Source organism: Pagrus pagrus (genome assembly GCF_965226575.1).
Source record: "Pagrus pagrus genome assembly, chromosome: 13".
Taxonomy (NCBI): Eukaryota; Metazoa; Chordata; class Actinopteri; order Spariformes; family Sparidae; genus Pagrus; species Pagrus pagrus.
In genome coordinates, this window is record NC_140197.1 from 21,251,458 (window position 1) to 21,270,963 (window position 19,506).

A 19,506-nucleotide genomic window follows, 5' to 3' on the forward strand; every position below is an offset into this window, starting at 1 on the left:
CATGAATGGTTTTCATCATTAACCCTCCTCTCCAGCCAACTCCCTTGCTAATTCTCTGTATCTGTAACTCAAGCTATAACACAGTCTGGTGTTATTATGTGTTGACAGGGGCTGCTGTTTAAAGTGGCTCGCCATATATAATTCATGACTCAAACGGCCTCTCGCTCCCTTTCTTTTCTGACCATCAGCACTTTCGCCCGTTGTAATGTTTCTACATGTCGGGGCTGGGCAGGAATGGAGGAGGCTGCCAGCTGAGCCGCAGACCGGCCACACAAGCGAGCTGCACACTCTCAAGAACCCGCAGCCACCTCGACTAACACTGTGCACACACATCCAGCCCTCACAGCATGGCGTCCAACAATTACGTGCTCAGCTCTCCAGAAGAGAATATTCAAGAGAATTGTCAAAGGAGCAAAAATGAAAGTAGCTACGGCAATCTGTGCCGCACAGTACATGAAAGACACTGACGCTGCTGTATGTTTAATGACACCACTTTCCTATTTTTAAACATGAATATTTCAGTGTGATTTTCGTAAACAAACGAGACCACAGTCGAGACAACAATTAGCCTCTCGCATCTCAGGCTAGCGGTATGCGAGCCGCCGCTGAAGCCCAAGACGCTCAATTTTTCGACTCGAGTTAGAGGTTTTTTCTTTCTGTGTCCGCTGAAGAGGATAAACACGCTGAAAGACATTTTCCCAAGGAGCACCCTCTCTCTGTTCTCCGCCATGAAGAAATTCAGCAAAAACCAGCGTATGTTTGCAGCCCCCTGACTTCGTGTTTGAAGAGCTGCACGCCCACCGCTACGATCAAAGCGGCGCCACAAACAGATGCATCGACGTTCGCCAGAGAGACAAGTGAAACTCAGTGTCAGATTCATCAAACGACGTCTCAGGTGTAATTTTTTTAAGGTCACAATTTTTCCGAAATGTGCACGGCTATCACAAGCATCCACATAATGCAGAATTTCTTTATTTTTTTGTTTTACCTTTCAGTTTTAAACGCTGTTTAGCACTAATTAGTAAATGTTGGCATGCTGACACTCAAGAGGGTGAACAGGATAAACAGTACACCGGATAAACAACAGGGTGTCTGACTATGAACATGTTAGCATCTCTGAGCAGTTAGCATGGCTGAACACGGTTGCTTTAAGGTATTTAAAGTGAAAGACATTGCTCCAGGTCCACGTGTATCATCCCATATAATGCTTTCATACTCTGTGGTGGATTGTGGTGACACGTCACACTTTGATTCCACCGACCTTGCATTGTGACGCGGCTTTAATCCATCCTCCATGCAGCTTCAGACCCCACCAGGAGTACTCAGAAGTGTCATGCCTGCCTCATATTTTTGACTTGCTCAGTTTGTGTTGATTTTCCCCCTGATTTCCGTGCTTCTACCATGTGTTACCAGGCCGTATAGTTTAGAGTTTATACCTGGGCCCCATATTTACATGTTCAGGTGTGTAAATGATTCATACTAACCAAAGATTTGGGAATCTGTTGCCCCAAAGGATTACACTGCAGCCACTGCAGCCATTGCAGCTGTGTCACGGCCTTCCAGCCTACCATAATTTCCCTTTAATGTTCATGTCGTGAGATGAAGCACAGTCCAGAGTCTGCATATGGTGTTTTGCTTTGAAAATTGGCCAGACGCTCTGTGCCGTTCCTGTGTCTGACTTCCTGTCTGGCTCTGTGCAGTTAGACGTGGCTTCTGTCGAAAATAGACTTGGCACTTATTCTCCATGAAGCAGAGCCCAGAGACACTTCTGGGAGGCTTCTGAAACGTGACGTGGAACCACCAGCGTTACCTAGAATGGTCGTAATTAGCTCAGGCGACCATGTCGTGGCCGTGAGGGGAAGCAAACGGGCCCAATAGATCTGGGGGTAACAGTTCTGACGATTCAGATATTTAAAAAACTGAGCAAAACACTGTTTGAGCCACAGTAAAGTTTTGTGTTTTAATCTACTTTGATCAAAGCAGAAGGTGTGCATTTTCTCCCGACAGACGCTGGTGCAGCATCACCTTAATATTATCGTCACAAACACTTATTGATGTAACACTTTTGAACATAAGAAGACAGTGACAGAGGAAACAAGCCGTCTCAGTGTAAACTCGCAGACTTACTTGAAGGCGTAGCGCAGGAGGAAGCTGATCTTGCCGCAGTTGTCGCCCTGTTTACCTTCTCCCTGGTCGCCTTTGGGTCTGTAGAGCTCCGGTTTGATCTGCCCAATGCAGGTTACCTGCTCCTTCTCCTCAGCGTGGAAATCCGGACTGGAGAGCTGGTGAGTCATGGGCTTGGGCCTAAACAGACACATAAGAGCTCAGAGGGTGAATATTAAACTGAGCACAGCACACACACAAACACACACACACACACACACACACACACCAGGAAAAGATGCTCTGCAACAGTGTGATTCAGCAGCTTAATCAGGGACGCAGTGGTGGGTGCACGCACTGTTTTTATAAGCATACGAGTTTACACACCTTTTCTACACATGCATGCATCATAGTATGAACATTTCTACACCACAATGAGTGTGTGTGTGTGCAGGTTTTTTAAATGCGAGTGCTAAAAATAGGCGATTGGCTCCTCTCCCACTGCTGAGATGAGTTTCCCTTTTTCTATTTCTTTCTGGTGTGTCACGTTCGACATCACCAATGTTCCAGAAAACCGGAAGCGACAACGTTACGGTGGGTAATTTTTCATATCTTATACTTCAGTCTCTCTTTCATACTCCATGCGTTCTGCTGGCATGTTTCCATCACTGTCGGAGCTGATAAATACTGGTGACTACTGCAGAGTCATGACCTGGAAATGAAAGCTTGTACCCTATTCCCACTGAAGCGAAAAAGCCAGATGTTAGCGGGTGTCAGTGGGTTTTTAGTCCAGTGTGAAAGAGGTACAAGTGTAATCAAATCAAGGCTACGTGTGTGATGAAGGTGCTTCTGGAGTAAAAACCGCAAAAAAACACTAAAGATATCGGTTACAAGAAGCTAAATGGCTTGCTGGTGTCGTTTCTGTTTTTGTAGAAGCTCATATCCATAGCTCTCGGTTATTGTCTGTTTATTAGAGCCAAGGCTGCCAAACAGCCGACCGCAGTTCAAGTCACACAAGTGGACACCTGGGGATATTTACTCCATTTCTGTAGCATCAAAAATGGGTGTTTTTCTTAGAAGGCTTGCAGACATTTCAATCATTTCTGTGGTGACCAAAGCTGACAACTTTTCATGGAAAGTCAGACCTTCTCCATCTGAGATCGTGGCGACCAAAACAGGTATTTTAAGCCAAACCAAGTGTATTTTGTGCCTACAGCTAAGCAGAGCCGAGCACAGTGTTGTGACAACAGAGAAAAAGAAAATGCAACCTAAACAGACGTGCAGCATACAGAAAAGTTCAGTTTAAGCTTATCTGTGGTTTTACAGAAGCGCTCTTAGCTAACATTTATTCTGGTGATTGGGTTGCCAACCAGCAAGGTCTTTACCAGTGTGGTTACAAAAACATTATGTTAAAGCTTTTTTCCTTAATTTCTAATCGTTTGTTTTCCAGTCAATTTTTCTTTAATGATCACTTGCTGTAGGCAAAGATTAGCTTCTGTTTGTCTCCACCACTACATCTCTGAGTTCAACAGCAAAAAACACACAACCACTGCTCCACTTAAATAAGAAATGTATAAAAATGCATACTGTTTTGAACCCATACACACATCAAGTACGCTCATAAAGCCGGTACTGACCGTGAGGTGACCTGCTGCTGGGAATGAGCGTTGGGCAGGTCTTTATGGGGCTGGGCTCCAACCTCTGAGTTGGGGACATCTGGAGACGTCTGACTCAGCTTCAGAGTTCCTAACAGAGTGAGAAAACGGACAAAAAAAACAAGCCTTAATGACTCACACGTCTGTTTTGTGAGAGCTAGCGTGGCCTTAGAGGCTTATGCAAAGGGGGGTTTTTGTAATGCAGGGTCGGCTCCATTGATCGCATCGATTGTATTGTATTGATCACTCAACAGAGTGATTTAACAGCAGAGAGAAAGGAAGGAGTGAGCAGACGTATTTATAAAAGCACAACATGAGGCAGCATGAAGGGCATAAACAACAGAAGGCTATGAAAGGAGGTACATCCAGCTGCAATAAAGGCAGCCAGCAAACATTTGACTCTGAATAATGATGAACAACCTGCACCAGCTCTGACAGCCAACGTAAATACAGCAGCAGATTGAGGACTCGTAGTAGTTACCTGAGCTGGTTGATCTAATACCTCTCTGACATCAGTTTATAACAGCTTCTATCTTATTGTGAAAGGGGCTTCCTGTTGTAATTGCTGCTTATTTGGGTTCCCTTGAGCTCAACGCTACCTTACCCGGTGCCTTTTTATGTATTTGTTTAATTAATGCTGCAATTAATGATTTTCTTTATTTTAATTGTTCGGAAAAATGAAAAAATTAGAAATAAAAGAAATTCTAGAGCTCAAGGTGACTAGCAACAGTACAAAATATGACATTTACTATAATGTAAGACAAAGAAGAGCAGCCGGTTTTCCCACCTGAGAAGCTGAAACCGTCAAATGTCTGATGTCTTATTTCTGAAGAATGACTGAAAATGACAAATACATTTTGAAAATAATTGAGGATAATTTGTCGATTAGCGTCCTGTCTATCGACAAATGGCTGCAGCTCAAATTTGTGAATTCATTTTTCACATCTGAAGATTAAATCAAATGACTGTGTGCGATGTTGCCTGCAGTTACAAACCCACACAGAATCATGAGCCAACTCGGCAGCTCTGGCGAGCTTTAAAGCTCATTGTTTTTGTTTCATGGCACGTTTGCTGTTTGGTTCAGTTTCACTGCTCACATCAGCCTCGTGTTCAGTGGAATCAGGCAGCTGTTTTCTGCAAACACGCTCTGATACAACTAGCTGGTGAAGGAGGACGAGCATTTAGCAGCTAAAGAGGGAGATTTTCTCGGGGGTTTTCAGACACCAGAGCAGAGCTGACAGAGATTAGTTATTTTTCCCCCAGGTGAATGTCTGGAGCAACTGCATGCTTACGTAGCAACGTTAAAGGTCCACTGTCTAGGAATATAGTATTCATAATTATGTTTTCATTATAATCACCTAATAAACGTTGTGTTGTCATTACTTTAGACCGAGCCTTATACCTGCAGTTCCCCTTCTACGGAGTCCAACATGTTGCACGATAGGGATGGGACAATTCAAGATTTTATCGGGGATAGCAGCAAAAAACATTCAGTATGAGTTGAATTTAATGTATTGCCGTCATTGGAGTAATCGTTAATCAGGGTAATTATGAATATCCTCACACGAGCGCCTTGAAAAAGCTGTCTAGCTCGATAAGTGCTGTATTGATTTCCTGATTTATTTTGAAAAGCCACAAGGAGGTAGCCCACATCTTCCAGAGAGTCCAAAATCCTAAGCCTGTCACCATGACTGAAGGCACAGCTTGTCAGTCGGATGTATGGAAAAACTATCAATACCAATCTAAAGAACGAAAGAGAGACGAGCTGCCAGCCTGCAGAAGCTGCCAGAGGAGGGTGTCTGCCTCGCGAACCGACAGCTCCACTTTGCACTACAGTCTCAACGACCGCCACGGGTTTTTCACAAAGACAATACAAATATTTGCTTCTTAACAAAATGCAAAATGTAAGGTAAAGTGATTCCACTATGTTCTAGTGTAATTATAAGAGTTTTAAGCCTATTTTGGCTACAGTGGCTCCCAAACTGGGGGGCGGAGATTACAGGGGTGGCACGGCAAGGCTACCAAACGAGACCAAAACAAAGAAAAGGAAATATGACAAGGCATATCTTCTTCGGCTCCACCAGTACGATTGTGAGTAATGCGGAGAGACCGCAGTGTGTTGTGTGTCTTAAGATATCAGCCTCTGACAGTACGAAGGCAAACAAGTTACAGTAAGATGCCACTTGGAGACTACACATCCTTAACACAAAGAGAAGCCTGTTGATTTCTTCAGAAAAATAGAGTAAAAAGAAAAACTACTTGCAGAACGGAGTGGCTTTATGAAACTGCTGTTTAAGTTTGAGACGCATGATGCAGTGACACTTTTAATGCTTCCTCTATAAAGGAGACGTGTTTCATATCTAGCTTCGTCAGTGACATGTCAAACTGAAGTTGCGGTTCTGTAGAAAAAGTTTGGGAAGTACCGGGCAACATGCCTACTGCACCGCCATGTTACTACGGTAGCCCCGAAGGGACAAACAAAACACATCCTTCCTCTTTTGCGTTGCACAGTGCCTCTCTCTAAAATGACCTGCATAACTAAGTATGTGTGATAAGAGAAAAACTAATATTCCTTGAATGTAGCACGACTGAAAGAAAACCCATTTATATAAATACAATCATGATCAGTATTCATCACACTGTTGCTGCACTGATGAATGATCCTCTGTATGTAGGTAACTGTATTACATTCAGTGTTCTGTAGGTATATCAAAATGAGAAGTTATTGACTGAGGCATTACATTACTGGGATTAAGAGATGACTGTGAGCTTGCTCTCTCGCTCTCTCTCACCGGCATTGTTGGGGTAGGAGTCCATATCCAGGTAGGAGTGCTCCTGGGTCTCATGCGGTCCCCCAACCACACCCCCGACCTCCCCCCTCTCCAGCCCCACCAGGTCAGAGAAGTGGGGGTGGTGCTGGCCCAAGGAGGGGTAGAGCGAGGACGAGGATTGGCCCTCCTTCCTCTGCAGCAGCGGCGGTAAGAGCGATGAGCCGCCGGTGCCTCCGAGGCTTCCGACGCCGGCGCTTCCTGGCAGTAACCCCGATGTCAGGTTTAGGCCTCCGCCCTCCTTGTCCCGCCATGGCAGCCAGCAGAGCTTCCAGGAGACAAAGAGGGAGACGGAGAGGAGGACGATGCCACAGAATGTCACGATGACGGACAGCAGACTGACAGAGATCTCTACAGGGGACCAGAGGGAGACGGGAGGGGAGGGTGAAGAAGGTGGAGAGATGAGAAACAGAAGCTTTAACAGTTAGAAGAGAAACATCTACAGTGATGTCTCTTTGCAATGTCATCGAGCATTTCCTCATGGTTATTAGCTTTTTAATCTGTGAAGGCTCAAGGACTGTGTCTGAGGGGTGGGTGCGGGTGTGGATATGGGGGGATAGAGGATGTGTGTGTCGGGGATGGTGGAGTATGACTCATCCGGATGAAAAAGTGTACAAATAAAAGAAAAGCACAGCTTCAGCACTGGACTGTCGGACAGCTCCGGCAGCAGCCAACGTCAAAGAGAGCAGAAATAGAGGAGAGTCGACATCGGCTCCAGAACTCGGAAACTTTTGTAGTTTTATTTAGACCTGCACGAGTGCACGTGTCGGAGCCTATGATACAACAAATTCATGATGAATTCATAAATTTGTAAATAAATAACTCATGAATATTTATAATAAATAGACTAAATATACAATGAATATTTATAATTATCCTGATCCATTTGAAGTCTCTTTATAAATAGCATGTTTCCAGTCTGATGACTGTCTTTACAAAAGGACCAATCAGAGCCCAAAATGAACTATAGGCCCAGAGCTCTGAACATGAATATTAATGGCTTGTAAGTAGACCAAGAAGACTCATTATGACACAGTGTGAAGATTTCGCTAACCGTGTACGCTTCCCCACCTTGCAGCATCTAACTGGAATGTTTGCCTCTCGCCATCTTGGACTCTATCCAGACCAGAGGGCCACCAATTAACAGTCCTTCCTGTCTGCGGGCAGGCCAAACATCACCTTTGTGTAGAACAGCGCCAGAGGAAAATGTTGCCCAACCCCCCCCACCACCACCACCACCACCACCACCACCAGATCCACACACAGGCCTGCTTTTTCTTAGACCAAGTCTTCCTTTAATTTGCTTCCATTCAAAGTGTCTTTATGGGCATGACAAAGACATAGACACTGTTAAATCACACAAAAGAGAATGCAATTTTATCTGTAACAGGCTGGCAACAAGACTGAGAGCAAATGAGTGAAAACAAGACAACAGCAGCCAATCCTCCAGCCCTGGGGTACATCTTCTGGAATTCAGTTTGCCTTCTGTCTCTACCCGCCCTCCCTCTTTCTCTTTCGCTTTCTCCTCTATATAATCCCCTCAAACACCCCTCATTCCTCGCTGTCATTTCTTTTCCCATGCTGTCTGCCTCTGCACGCTTTGACTTTATTCCTCTCCTCAGCAACTGTCTCTTTGTTCGTCACCCCTACCTTCTCTCCACCCTCCCCTCCGCTGCCTCTCCTTCCTTCGCTCGCTCTTTGGTGAATTATTCATCAGTCTGTGTATGTCATTAATCAGCACTTGTTCAAAAGATATGATTGGGGGGCCGCGGAGGTGGGGGATGGGCGCGGGGACATCGATCTGTCTCAGCGGAGAACACGACGGGGTGGGAATTGATGAACAAGGGATGGAATGGGAGAGAAAGGAGGAAGAGAGAGCAACGTGACGATGGAAATCTGGAGACGGGACGATAGTGATGGAGCGGGAGGAGAGTAAAAGAGGGCACGGGAAGGTAGGAAGAGATCACGAAAGAAAGGACAGTAGTGATGAAGGAGGATGGAGTGAAAGGAAAAACGATCCAAACCACAGAATGGCCGGCAGGGCCGGGATAGACAGGGAGAGGGTTGAAAACAGATTGGTGCACATGTTGAAACAGACATATAAGCTGACTGGGTTTATTCCCCCTTTTCATTCCCTCGGAGAAGGAGGAGGAGGAAGAAGGGAGGGAGCCGGGTTGATAAAGTCGATGCAACTACCACGTCATGTGTGAAAGAGTCGAAAACCAAAGAGGCACTGGTTGAGGGAGAAGGAGCGCAGGAACAGAGAGATGGAGGAAAACAAGCTGACAATGATTTAGAGCGAAACCTAAAGAGGGGAGGGGTTTAAGGATAAGAAAGGTTAATGTATTGATCTAGATGGGGAAAAACAAAGCAAGGCGGCAGAGGAGTAGGTTGCGTGTGGTTGGAAGATCAGGGTGCACTGATAAGACACGGCTGTGATCAAACGTGCACAGGGACTGTCAGGGCCAAACCACTCTCCTCCATTTGTCTCTCTTTAGGGCAGTAGCTGTACCTTCCTGGAGTGTGATCCTGCCATAGATCCATCGCTAATCCGCAAAGCATAATAAAAGAAAGTCAGCGGGCAGGTAGGTGGGCGGGTAGGAGGCCTCAGAAGTGTACCGTGAAGCGGGACTGAGACTCCTTGTCAATCAGCGACTGATGCAAGCCCGCTGGGACTCCTACATCGCTCCACATCAAACACATCTCTGCTGCTTACACAAGCCATTCGCTGACAGCTTTCGGCGGTCGCGGTCCTCGGAGGGCTCGGAGACTTCCGTCAGCAAACACCGAAAAATCACAGCTGGTAAGCGAGGGGGCCAACGCCTAAAACCATGCCGTGACATTTCTTCACAGAGCCGTCCAAATCTCCAGAGGCAACATGCAGCCAATCCAGGCTAATCTACACTGAGCCACAGATATCCATTCCACGCTAATCTGCATAACAGCGCATTGCACTTCCAAATGCTTCAATGAGAACCCACACACAATACTCTGCACACAATACACTCCAGGGTGCAGCGTGATGCACCTACTCAGTTTACTTAAAAAAAAAAAAAAATTATTGGTAATCCAGCTCTGAGATAACAAATGTAGGATTCTGTGGAGACTCTTTTGGGGCTCGTGAAAGGAACGGGATGGACTTGTACCATTCAAACTTGCAGATGAATATTTCATGGTTTGTGGTCCTGAGTGCACAGTACCTCTAACTATCTTTGAACATAAGCACTCCTCTTAACATTCACCAACATCACCTGCTGCTGCAATTGACAACGCAAACTGAAGCTTCCTATAGATAATATCCTGACTGAGAGCACTTTCATGAGAAAACACACCATATTTGAAGCATCAGATCTAGATTTTTTGTTCTTGTCGGGGTGTTAACGCTTGATTCAAACCATAATGGGTTAGAAAAATTCAATGAATTCCTTTTGAGCGAGTGATGGGTCCCATAAAGCAATTCCCCAAATCGTTTCAGTATCAAAGACTCGCCCCCATGTAGGCTTGAAAGGTGTCTGTTGAGTTCGTATTTCACAGAGTACAGCAGCGATGGTCCAAAAGCTAAGCCAGTTTTAGCTGTTTTAAATGATGGAAAAGACTCAATATGGACAGATGAGGGATGTTTGAGAGGCTTCAGCTGATGTTTGAACACATTAATTTGACATTAGGTTCAGGCAGGGTGGCAATATTTGTATGGCTATTCGATGGATTGCCATGAAATGTTGTGCTGACATTCACGCTCCCCGCGGGACGAACTGTAATCACTTTGCGATCCCCTGACTCTTCTGTTAGTGCCATCATCATGTCAAAACACTTTGGTTTATGACCAAATACCTGCAAAACTAAGTACAACCCCTCCAGCCTCAGCTGTACACTGTGTACAAATGTTAGCATGCTAGCACACTAATGCAGGATGGTCAACCTAGTAAATGTTACACCTGCTTGACATCAGCAGGTTAGCATTGCTCTGCTACGAGCATACCTGAACTGCAGTCAGTGCTAGCAAGTAATCGTAGTAATCGTAGGCAATAAACACTTGATGAGGCTTAAGGAAAGATCATAACTTAAAAGTAAAAATGATCACTCTTGCAAGATTTTTCGCAGGTTCGGGGTCATCAGCTTGACACAATCCCGCACTGGCTGCCTGTCCAATACAGGTTTGACTTCAAGCTGTTCTTCTATCTGTTTGAAAACTATACATGGGCTGGCACCTCTGTACATTTCATAACTTCTCTGTTCTTACTCCAACTCTCGTACTCTTAGCTCCAAATTGTTTTTAACTGATCCACAAGCCCAGCGGGTAAGGGAGATTGTGCCTTTGTGGTGGCAGATACAATGCTCTGGAATCGCCCCCAGTTTAAATCAAATGTTCTCTCTCCGCTGACATTTTTAAGACGAAACTCAAGGCGTACATGTTTTCAGCGCCTCCCAAAAGCCCCTGGCGTGATTGTGAACTCCGTATTTTGAATTCTTTGAGCGTAAACAGAAGAAAAGCTTCCTATATACTCATATCACTTTTAAAATCTTCAGTCAGTTACCTTGGTCCAGATGTCTGTTATGACCCCCCACCAGGTAGTTGAACTCCCTGCAGCGTTCACTCTGGCTGTAACCTCTCGGGGAGTTGAAGCATAGCTCCTTCACCAACACCAGCGCCTTCTTACACAGGTCTTCATCCCAGTCCCCCGACATCCTCCAATCCGCATTGCACTCTCACCAGCAGTCAGCCAATGACAGTCCAGCCCTCGCCGCCCTCACCTATCGGACGGCGCTCGGGTAAGTAGAGTGTCGGCCCGTCCACCTTTTACAAGGAGGAGGCAGAGGAAGCGGAGGGGGGCAGCGTCAATAAAGGAAGAACGGGAGGGGGCCTGCAGGGTGTCTTGGTCCGGATCACAGAGACCAGCCTGAAGTGCCCATGTGTGACTGAGCGACACCCACCCCTCTCACTTTCCCTGGAAGAGATAAAGGAAGAGAAACTGGCAACGTGAGTGTAAGGGCATAAAAGTGTACAAATCAAGTTTTTTGGCAGATTGGTCACCTTAACCATTAAGTGAGAACACTGATGCCAAAACCATCAGTGTGTCCCTGATAGATCATTGGCTCCGCTGCTAAATCATATTACTTTAGCGTACACGATGAAGAGTGATACTAGGCAACTGGCATCGTGTAAGAAGTCAGAAAAGTTAATCCTGTTGCAAGTACATCACGTTGCTTAAATTTGGCAGATTTGTGTTAAGGTTGGCAACATTTACCGCAAAGGTTCACCAATAATATGAAAAAACACATTGTCTTACATAACATATTAGCCACACTGGTGAGCCCTCTGCTGCGACCACAAACCACAGACCTCACTGCTGGTTATTTTACATTTTCTTTTGTTTGGTAGAAATACTATAAAGCTCCGTGGGTTATCCTAATTTGCCAGAGTGTTGTGTCTGGCACGGCATATTGCTGCGTCCTTTCTCAAACATTACAATTTCAACGCTTTGAGGAGCACAAATTAATTTCCATTTACATTAATTGTATAGGACTGGTAGCAGAAGGCTCCGGGGTAAATAACAGTCTGCGTGTGGCTAAAAGACCTTTACCATTTAGTTAATAAGCTTTAACCTACCCCTTGAGGTACAAAAAGTACTTTGGGCCTGAATTAAAAAGCTGCAGGGAGTTTGCGAATGGTGTTGAGTTTGGTGTTGATTCACACTGGGTTCGGCACCACGAGCAATCCCTTCGCATTACATTTCATTCAATTCCACGCTGATATCAAAAAGATCGCTTTATAGAAATCTGGATATGGCACAAATTTAACCTAGTTTTGACTTACAAGCTAGAAAAATGTAGCTTTGACTCTTTATCCGGGAGGTGAAGGAGGTAAATGACTGGTACCTTTGCGTTGCTAAAATCATATAAATCAAACTTATAACTGGACACACTACATACAGCACCAAAAGCCCAATTTTGAGTTTCTTTTACTTAAATGTCAATCGTCAGACTCCAATTCATAATTCCAAATGCTTGAGCGCTCACTCGACAGGGTGCCTATTTAATTTCAGAGAGCTCTATTGTCAGCAATCTCGTGATGATACAGGGAGGATTCTGGTGTCGGAAATTGACCAGTGGGTTAGTCATCCTGAAAATCTGCATACTATTTCAAAGTAAAACACTCCTTACTACAATTACAGAGCAATCTAGATAATTATGAGCTCTCTTGTTTTGAGTCCCTAAAACACAAATATGCTGAAGGAACTCCAACACCGTGAGGGTGAAGGAGACTGAGTACTGGTTTCTCTTTTATTTGTAATGATAGGTTAGATTCATCCAAATTACTCAACACATTCAATCTACTGCCTGGAGGATTCATCGACTACCTCAGATTTGGCTCCACATTTTACTACACGGATCCATTAAAATGAAGCAAAAATCCAAATTAAAGCATTTCATTAGCTTTAATAATGCCATAAAGCCATGGTTTGTGTGTTTTACCTTTATTGAACTGGACTCTCGACGTTCTGGGCCATGTTGAATTTGCAAGCCAGAGCGGAGGCACTCCACATGTATAATTTTCTTTACAAACAGATTTGGCTGAGGAAAGTGGAGTTATGCCTGCAGTGCGTGCATAACCTTTTGCTTGTTATTTTCCTAATGCTTCCAAGACCAGAAACAGGAGCCTGCAGACAAATGGTTTTTTGTCTCCGCTGTAAGTTGGGAACAGAGTTGAGCTCTTAGTCATCTAGCTCCATCAGTAAACGGTGGGATGCGTCTGTTGTGTCCGTGCTCCCTCCAACACATCCGCACGGACCAGAGGCCACTGTCAGATTTGTGGAGACTCTTTTGAAGCTCTCCTACGTCACCTGAAACACAACAAATCAATCAATTAATAAGGTGAACTTGCACAACAAGAGGGACACTAATGGAGCGAAAGAACACACAAAGGTTTGCGGACTACAAGATCTCCTAAAACATCAGACGGAGGTATAATTAGATGTATTAAGTCTGACTGTTTAATGTGTTCGCTCCTTGTCCTTTCATCCCGGAGAAACTAGACTTCCTTTGCACACCGTCTTTATTTTTGAACTCATTCTGTCTAAATAAAAGCAGGTCAATGCCCAAACTCCAGTTTCTCAGAGTCTGCGAGTCTCCAGGGACACTGACTGAGGAGAATGTATGCAAAGTTGTGTCTAATAATACAGAAAAAAAAAAAACCCTTGGCATTGAGTATGTCTCGCCAAAGATCGTGTAAAAGCAGAGCAGGCTGGGCTGGAAAATAAATCACTGGCAAAACAATGTTCATGGTGAGAGGTCAGCTCACTTTTCCACCAGGCTGTTCTGTCCTTGTGGAGCGGCGGACCTATTTCTCAAGCAAGGTGCCTGGTTGGACAGAGGAAGGACTATTGATCATTTGATGTATGTTGTTCTGTAAAATGTCAACGTCAGTCTTTGTGTATTGAGTGGCGCCTCCCTAGCAAAGTGCTCCTTATGTGTCCATCTGTCTCCCACCCATCAATCAATCACCGCATTAGGCAAAGACATATTTCACTCCGAACAAGATCAGAAACAAGAAATCCTTCCACTCGCTCGCTTTCGAGTCTCCTCTTGAAGACAGGAACACACTTTTCCTCTCTTGTTCGCCCTCTGTCTCTGTCTCTTTTGAGGAGATGATTGTCACATTAGGGTAGTCTGTCAGTCTGAAGGAAACTCAGATAATGCGGAGTCTATTTATCTGTCCATCTCCGGCTCAGCCTATTGTAGAAAGGACTCCAAAATTAGTGAATCAAAACGCCATCCCGACCCAACATCGTGCACCAGCCCTCCTCTTGCCCCCCGCCACTCTCTCCCATTAAGATAGTAAATCTGTCTGAGTGACTTTAAAACCCAGGATATCTCAATCTGAGGAATGGCTGTCTGGCACAAAACTGGCCGCCTCAAATGCCAGTGAGAGCATCAGGAGAGAGGGAGAGGCGAAGAAGAAATGGAAGAGACAGACAGACAGAAAGAACGATTGTGTAGCGAGAGGGAGACGGAGAGAGAGAGAGGGATAAAAGAGATGCTGACATTAAATTGGTGGCGAGACAGATAAAGAGGGAGGGGAAAAAAATGGAGCAGAGAAGGGCAGAAACAACACATAGGAAGCTGGCGGCGAGGGTGACACAGCAACAATGGTAATCAAGGGTTTCGGGACACAATTTACTTCAAGCTAAATATTTGCAGGGCCTTGTTATTCACACATACACACGCCTTCGACGAATCGTTCCTCTCTGATAGTGCCATGCCCAGAAACGCACATTGCTACTGTAGTGAACAGAGCAACACTAAACCTCCCACAGACGCTCCATTGACTGCTGTTCTGCCTGGGATCAATACTCTCAGGGAACGGATACACCACAACACAGACCAGTCGACCAGTAAGGTCACTGTCCGATCGGACAGAGGAGACAGGACGGCGTGCAAGGTCACAGTCTAATCACGCGGCGGAGAAAGGAGGATCCGTATACGGAGGTCTTATCCAATCAAGAATAAAAAGGGGGACCGGAGGAGATCAGGGGGCAATCATGGGAGAAGCTGTCCGATCAGATCACGAGTTAGATCTGGGGAACAAAGGCCAGTTGGATGAGAAAGTAGGACCAGTTAATAGACGGCTGCCAGTTCAACCCTCAACAGCTGTCCTTGACCATGAGCCCCCCGGCTGGCCCCTCCTGCTAATCACTAAAGATAAGAGCATCAGCCAAACGTCTCATTTTTAATGACTCAGTCCAGCCGTTACATCCTCAATCTAGCTTATAGGCGATGAAGCAGATGAGGCGTTTATGTTTGTATCCCCTCATAATGAAGGGATCATTCTCGTATTTGCACAGAAGGGACAGATTCGGAGCCGCCCTCAGGTGCCCGCAGAGCCGAGAAGAAGAAGAACCCAACAAATCCAATACAAATTAGAGCGGGGAGGCACATCCAGAATGTGAGGAAATAAACTCGACACTGCTGGGGCACACACCGATAAATATTTATCTAATATTGAATGCAATCCCTCACTCTTTTTTTGGGACGTTGCATTTCTTATTTCTCGGCTCTGCACTCCTCGTACGAGAATTCCAGCGGTTTTACTCGGCTGCTCAGAATATTCCGGCGAAAAATCAGCCGCAAACAAACAAAAAATCCTGGAGCAGGGCGAATGTGAATTTGCTAAAACCCAGGGGGGGCCGGTTTTTCAGTAACAAGGATCATGTTGGAGAGTGCGACTGAAATCTGTATGTGAGATCTGTCTCCGAGGGATGAATCACACACCTCAGCTGGGTTTGGGAATTACAGTGATAAGGCATTTGAAACGCTGCTGTCTGCTGAATAACAAGCAGACGACATTCAGATGCTTACCACAAACCTGTGATCTGTTGCAACCCCGTATCATCACTCGGCATTTCATTTTCCAGTCAAATGATGAATTTGTCTTTCGGCCGAATAAAGTACGTCTAATTTTTAGCTTTTCCCAGTTCAGAACGACATGGATCAATATTATTAGTTGTAGCAGAGGATACAGTAGTGGAAGTATTATGTTGAGGTTCTCGAGATCCCTGAATAATGAGGAAGATTTAAGATATACTTATTCACGTTTCATAAAAATCCCTTTCAGTCTTCTCGTCTCTTTTTATTAAGCTGGGACTAATAAGAATTACAGTGTGTATCGCTCAAAACTACTTTATAGGGAGAAACCGAACACCTTCATAATTGCAAAATTGAACTGAGAACAGTCAGACCCTTTTTTGTGTGAGAACATAACGCTTCTGTAGACAAAGGAGACTAATCCATTGGTTATACCTAATAGGATGTTTCAGTCGGATCTCATTGAACCTGCTTTCAAGTCCCCCTATCCGCCGCCACGCTCTGTCTTTTGTTTTCATCTGTACCTGGAAGTCATCTCTAATTGAACCTCTCATCCTTGCCACGACTGCTTTTGTTGTCGCTCTTTGTTTAAAGTCTGCGAATTTGCTTAAGTGTTTAAGCGAGTTTCACACTTCCCATCTCTGTGCCTTTACGCCAGTGTTTTCATGAGCGGCACGACGTGTCGTTCCCAGACTGCTGTGCGCTACAGACCGGCGACTTTGCCCTGTGACCTGCTCCTCTCTGTTCCAGACTTTGATGCTATCTGCTCTGCCGTACCCTGCTGGGCCGTATCATGTTGTGTACCATCTCAAATCGATGTACTCATGTACCCTTAGATCATCCGCCATTCGTCAGGACTATCCCTGATTCATAGAGGTCGTGACCTCTCTCCACCGGAGCTGGCATATCCTCCTTTTTGTGCTGCATCACTTCCTTTCGAGGCCACGGCGATGTCTACCGGAGACAATGCTATCATCGCTCCTCTCTGCTCATTCGACTGTGACGGATTGATGCACAGGGGTAAACAGATAGGGCTACTACAACACATCTTTTTGGTTACTCCAGTAGAGCCGGGACAGAGACGGCACCGTATGAGGCCAAGATTGAGCATGGGGATATTAATGTCTATTGACTAGAGGTAATAGCTTTCCTGAGCCTCAGCCTCGAGGTTGTTCCAATTTAGCCCGTCCTATAATAGCTCCTGGACACCCTCTCAGCAAATAAATAACACGAGGTGGGGGAGAGGGGGCCTTAATAACTGCTTAAGACCATATATCTCTATAAACATGCAATCAAACACCCGTTCACAACCAGGCAGACTCTGTCTCCTTTTATCTCTACCTATTTCTATCCCACATTCACACATATCAAAGGTTGCTGTTCACGCTCTCACAGCTTTCTACCACTCTGGGCCTGCTGAAGCTGCCAGTGTCTAAATTATCTATAACTCGGGACAGGAAATAGAGAGCAAGTGGCGGGCCAGGAACCCTGGGATATCGGTGCTGCTCTTCCTGTCTCTTGCACAGCCAGTGTAGCTGCAGAGTGGGACCTATTTACAGACAGGGAGTGTGATCACACACACACACACAGACAACGTCCGCCCTCACTTCATTTTTCACCTACTGCTATGTCAGAGTCGGTGAGTCAGTGTGTCTCAGTGCGTTGGGGATTTTTTTGTGTGTGTGTGTGTGTGTGTGTGTGTCCATTTGCATAAATATGGTTCTCTGTGGTGAGAAGCCAGAGCAACTGTGCCTTTGATATTGAGGGGTGGGGGGGGAGGAGAGGAGAGGGGTGGGTGGGGTGAAGGGGGTGTGGGTGGAGGGGGAATTACGCACGTCTTACGCACGTCAACCTGTCTTCTGTGTGTTTTCTGCGTGCTCGTGCGCGCACCCCACTGTCTGATCGCCTCACATCTAATAGCGTTTGCTTGGGGGGGGAAAGAAAAAAAAAAAAGTTAAATCACCATCGTCAGCCATTGATACACTTGTAATACAGATAGGAGCCTGCTCTCTGTTCCTACAGGATGGTACAGCCTCCACGCACAACATGCATCCCACTATGTGCTCGGAACACATACCTACTCATGGCAGAACGCGATATGGAGGAGCCGGGGTGATGCACGAATAATATACATTAAATATTAATGGGAAACAGACACATGCTGCTGGATTTAGGGCACATTCAGCAGAGCCCAGTGCGGGATGCGGGATCAAAGGAGGTATGATGCGAATAACGCACGCCTCGCAGATACCGCCGGACCCGAATGCATGCTGGCCACCGGACTAACACAAAGGGAATGTCAGCCTACCTTGGCGTTGCAGAAAGCACTGTCTCCCTCTCTGTCCGATGCACGGGCTCCTCCGCTGTTTTAGTCAGATGCGACGCTTGTAAAGGGGCATTCCGCCCTCTTTCGCTCTGTCCACCCCCTCCTCTCTCCTCTCTCGCTTCTCTCCAAGACGCACCGAGCAATAAACCCCGCAACCGGGATGGCAGACTGAGAGGGAGAAATGAACAATATGATATCTCTGCCCTCCCCTCTTTCCCTCCCGTTTCCTGTATTCTTCTCTTATATTTTTCCCCCCTCCTTGTGTTTTTTCCTCCTCTCTGTTTCACTATCCCCTCCCTCCCTCTCTCTCTCTCCCTCTCTCTCACTCGGCTGCTCGCTCCCTCCCTTTTTTTTCCTCCCTGTGCTCTGAATACTAATACTGTGTCTCTCCTCTCACTGCCTGTACAGCCCGGCCAATGCTAAAGACATACTGATGTATGTGGGGCGTGTAGGGATGCGAGTTGGTGTGTGTGTGCTGGTGTGTTTGTGTGGAACCCATAGAGGGAGGAGGGGGGCTGGCGTGGATGGCGTGGAGGGTAATGGCCACTCTCAGCCTGGAGGGTACATAGGTGGGTTAAAAGGACCCAGGATGTTGTTTGGTCTTATTAAAGATGTGATTAGATAATAATACTCCTGCAGATGCCCCTGGAGAGGTGGTGGTGGTGGTTGTAGTGGGTGGGTCGAGGGAGCGAGGGAGCGAGGGAGGGGGGCACATAAAATGTTACCTCGTTTTATGACAGCATCCCTGAGATGAGAGGAGTTTGGGGTGCAGCTGAGGATGGGGGAGTGTGAGGAGGAAGTGTTGGAGAGCAGAGATGGAGTAGAGGGCCCATGTTGTTCGGCTCAGAGCGAAAAGAAGGACACGGCTCCTGTGTGTGTGTGTGTGTGTGTGTGTGTGTGTGTGTGTGTGTGAGAGCGTGTGTGTGTGTGTGAACCATGGAAACCTCAACGAGAAGAGCAGCTGAGGTATACGGAGGCCATGATCTAGTTAGAATGAGACACAGTCTTATTGGAGTCCTGATTGGATTATGATATTCCTGCAGGCCTCATATGGGGAGAGAGGGGAGGAACGTAAAAATGTTTCTCTGTTTTATGGTAACGACAGCGGCAGTGTGACGGGAACGGATTAAGACGTTGTGTCAAGGTGGTTATTTTTAAGGTGGTGTTCAGCAGGGGCGTGATTGAGGGTCCTTGATTTATTCCCATAAGGGACCAACAAAATGAAGAAACA

The 19,506-nt window shown here is 45.9% G+C and overlaps 1 protein-coding gene across 1 annotated transcript in view; it reads right to left on the minus strand.

Annotated features, from left to right (window-relative positions):
- The window catches only part of syt3 (synaptotagmin III), a 36,589-nt gene extending 18,058 nt beyond the window's left edge, over positions 1-18,531 (minus strand). The window contains exons 1-6 of the mRNA XM_084372108.1: positions 18,258-18,531; positions 13,061-13,428; positions 11,122-11,532; positions 6,551-6,937; positions 3,741-3,849; positions 2,128-2,304 (exon numbers count right to left, since the gene is read on the minus strand). Coding sequence (XP_084228234.1) covers positions 2,128-2,304; positions 3,741-3,849; positions 6,551-6,937; positions 11,122-11,272 — 824 coding nt within the window. The 5' untranslated portion in view covers positions 11,273-11,532; positions 13,061-13,428; positions 18,258-18,531. The remainder of the gene's footprint in view (positions 1-2,127; positions 2,305-3,740; positions 3,850-6,550; positions 6,938-11,121; positions 11,533-13,060; positions 13,429-18,257) is intronic.
- Between the last annotated feature and the right edge of the window lie 975 nt (positions 18,532-19,506).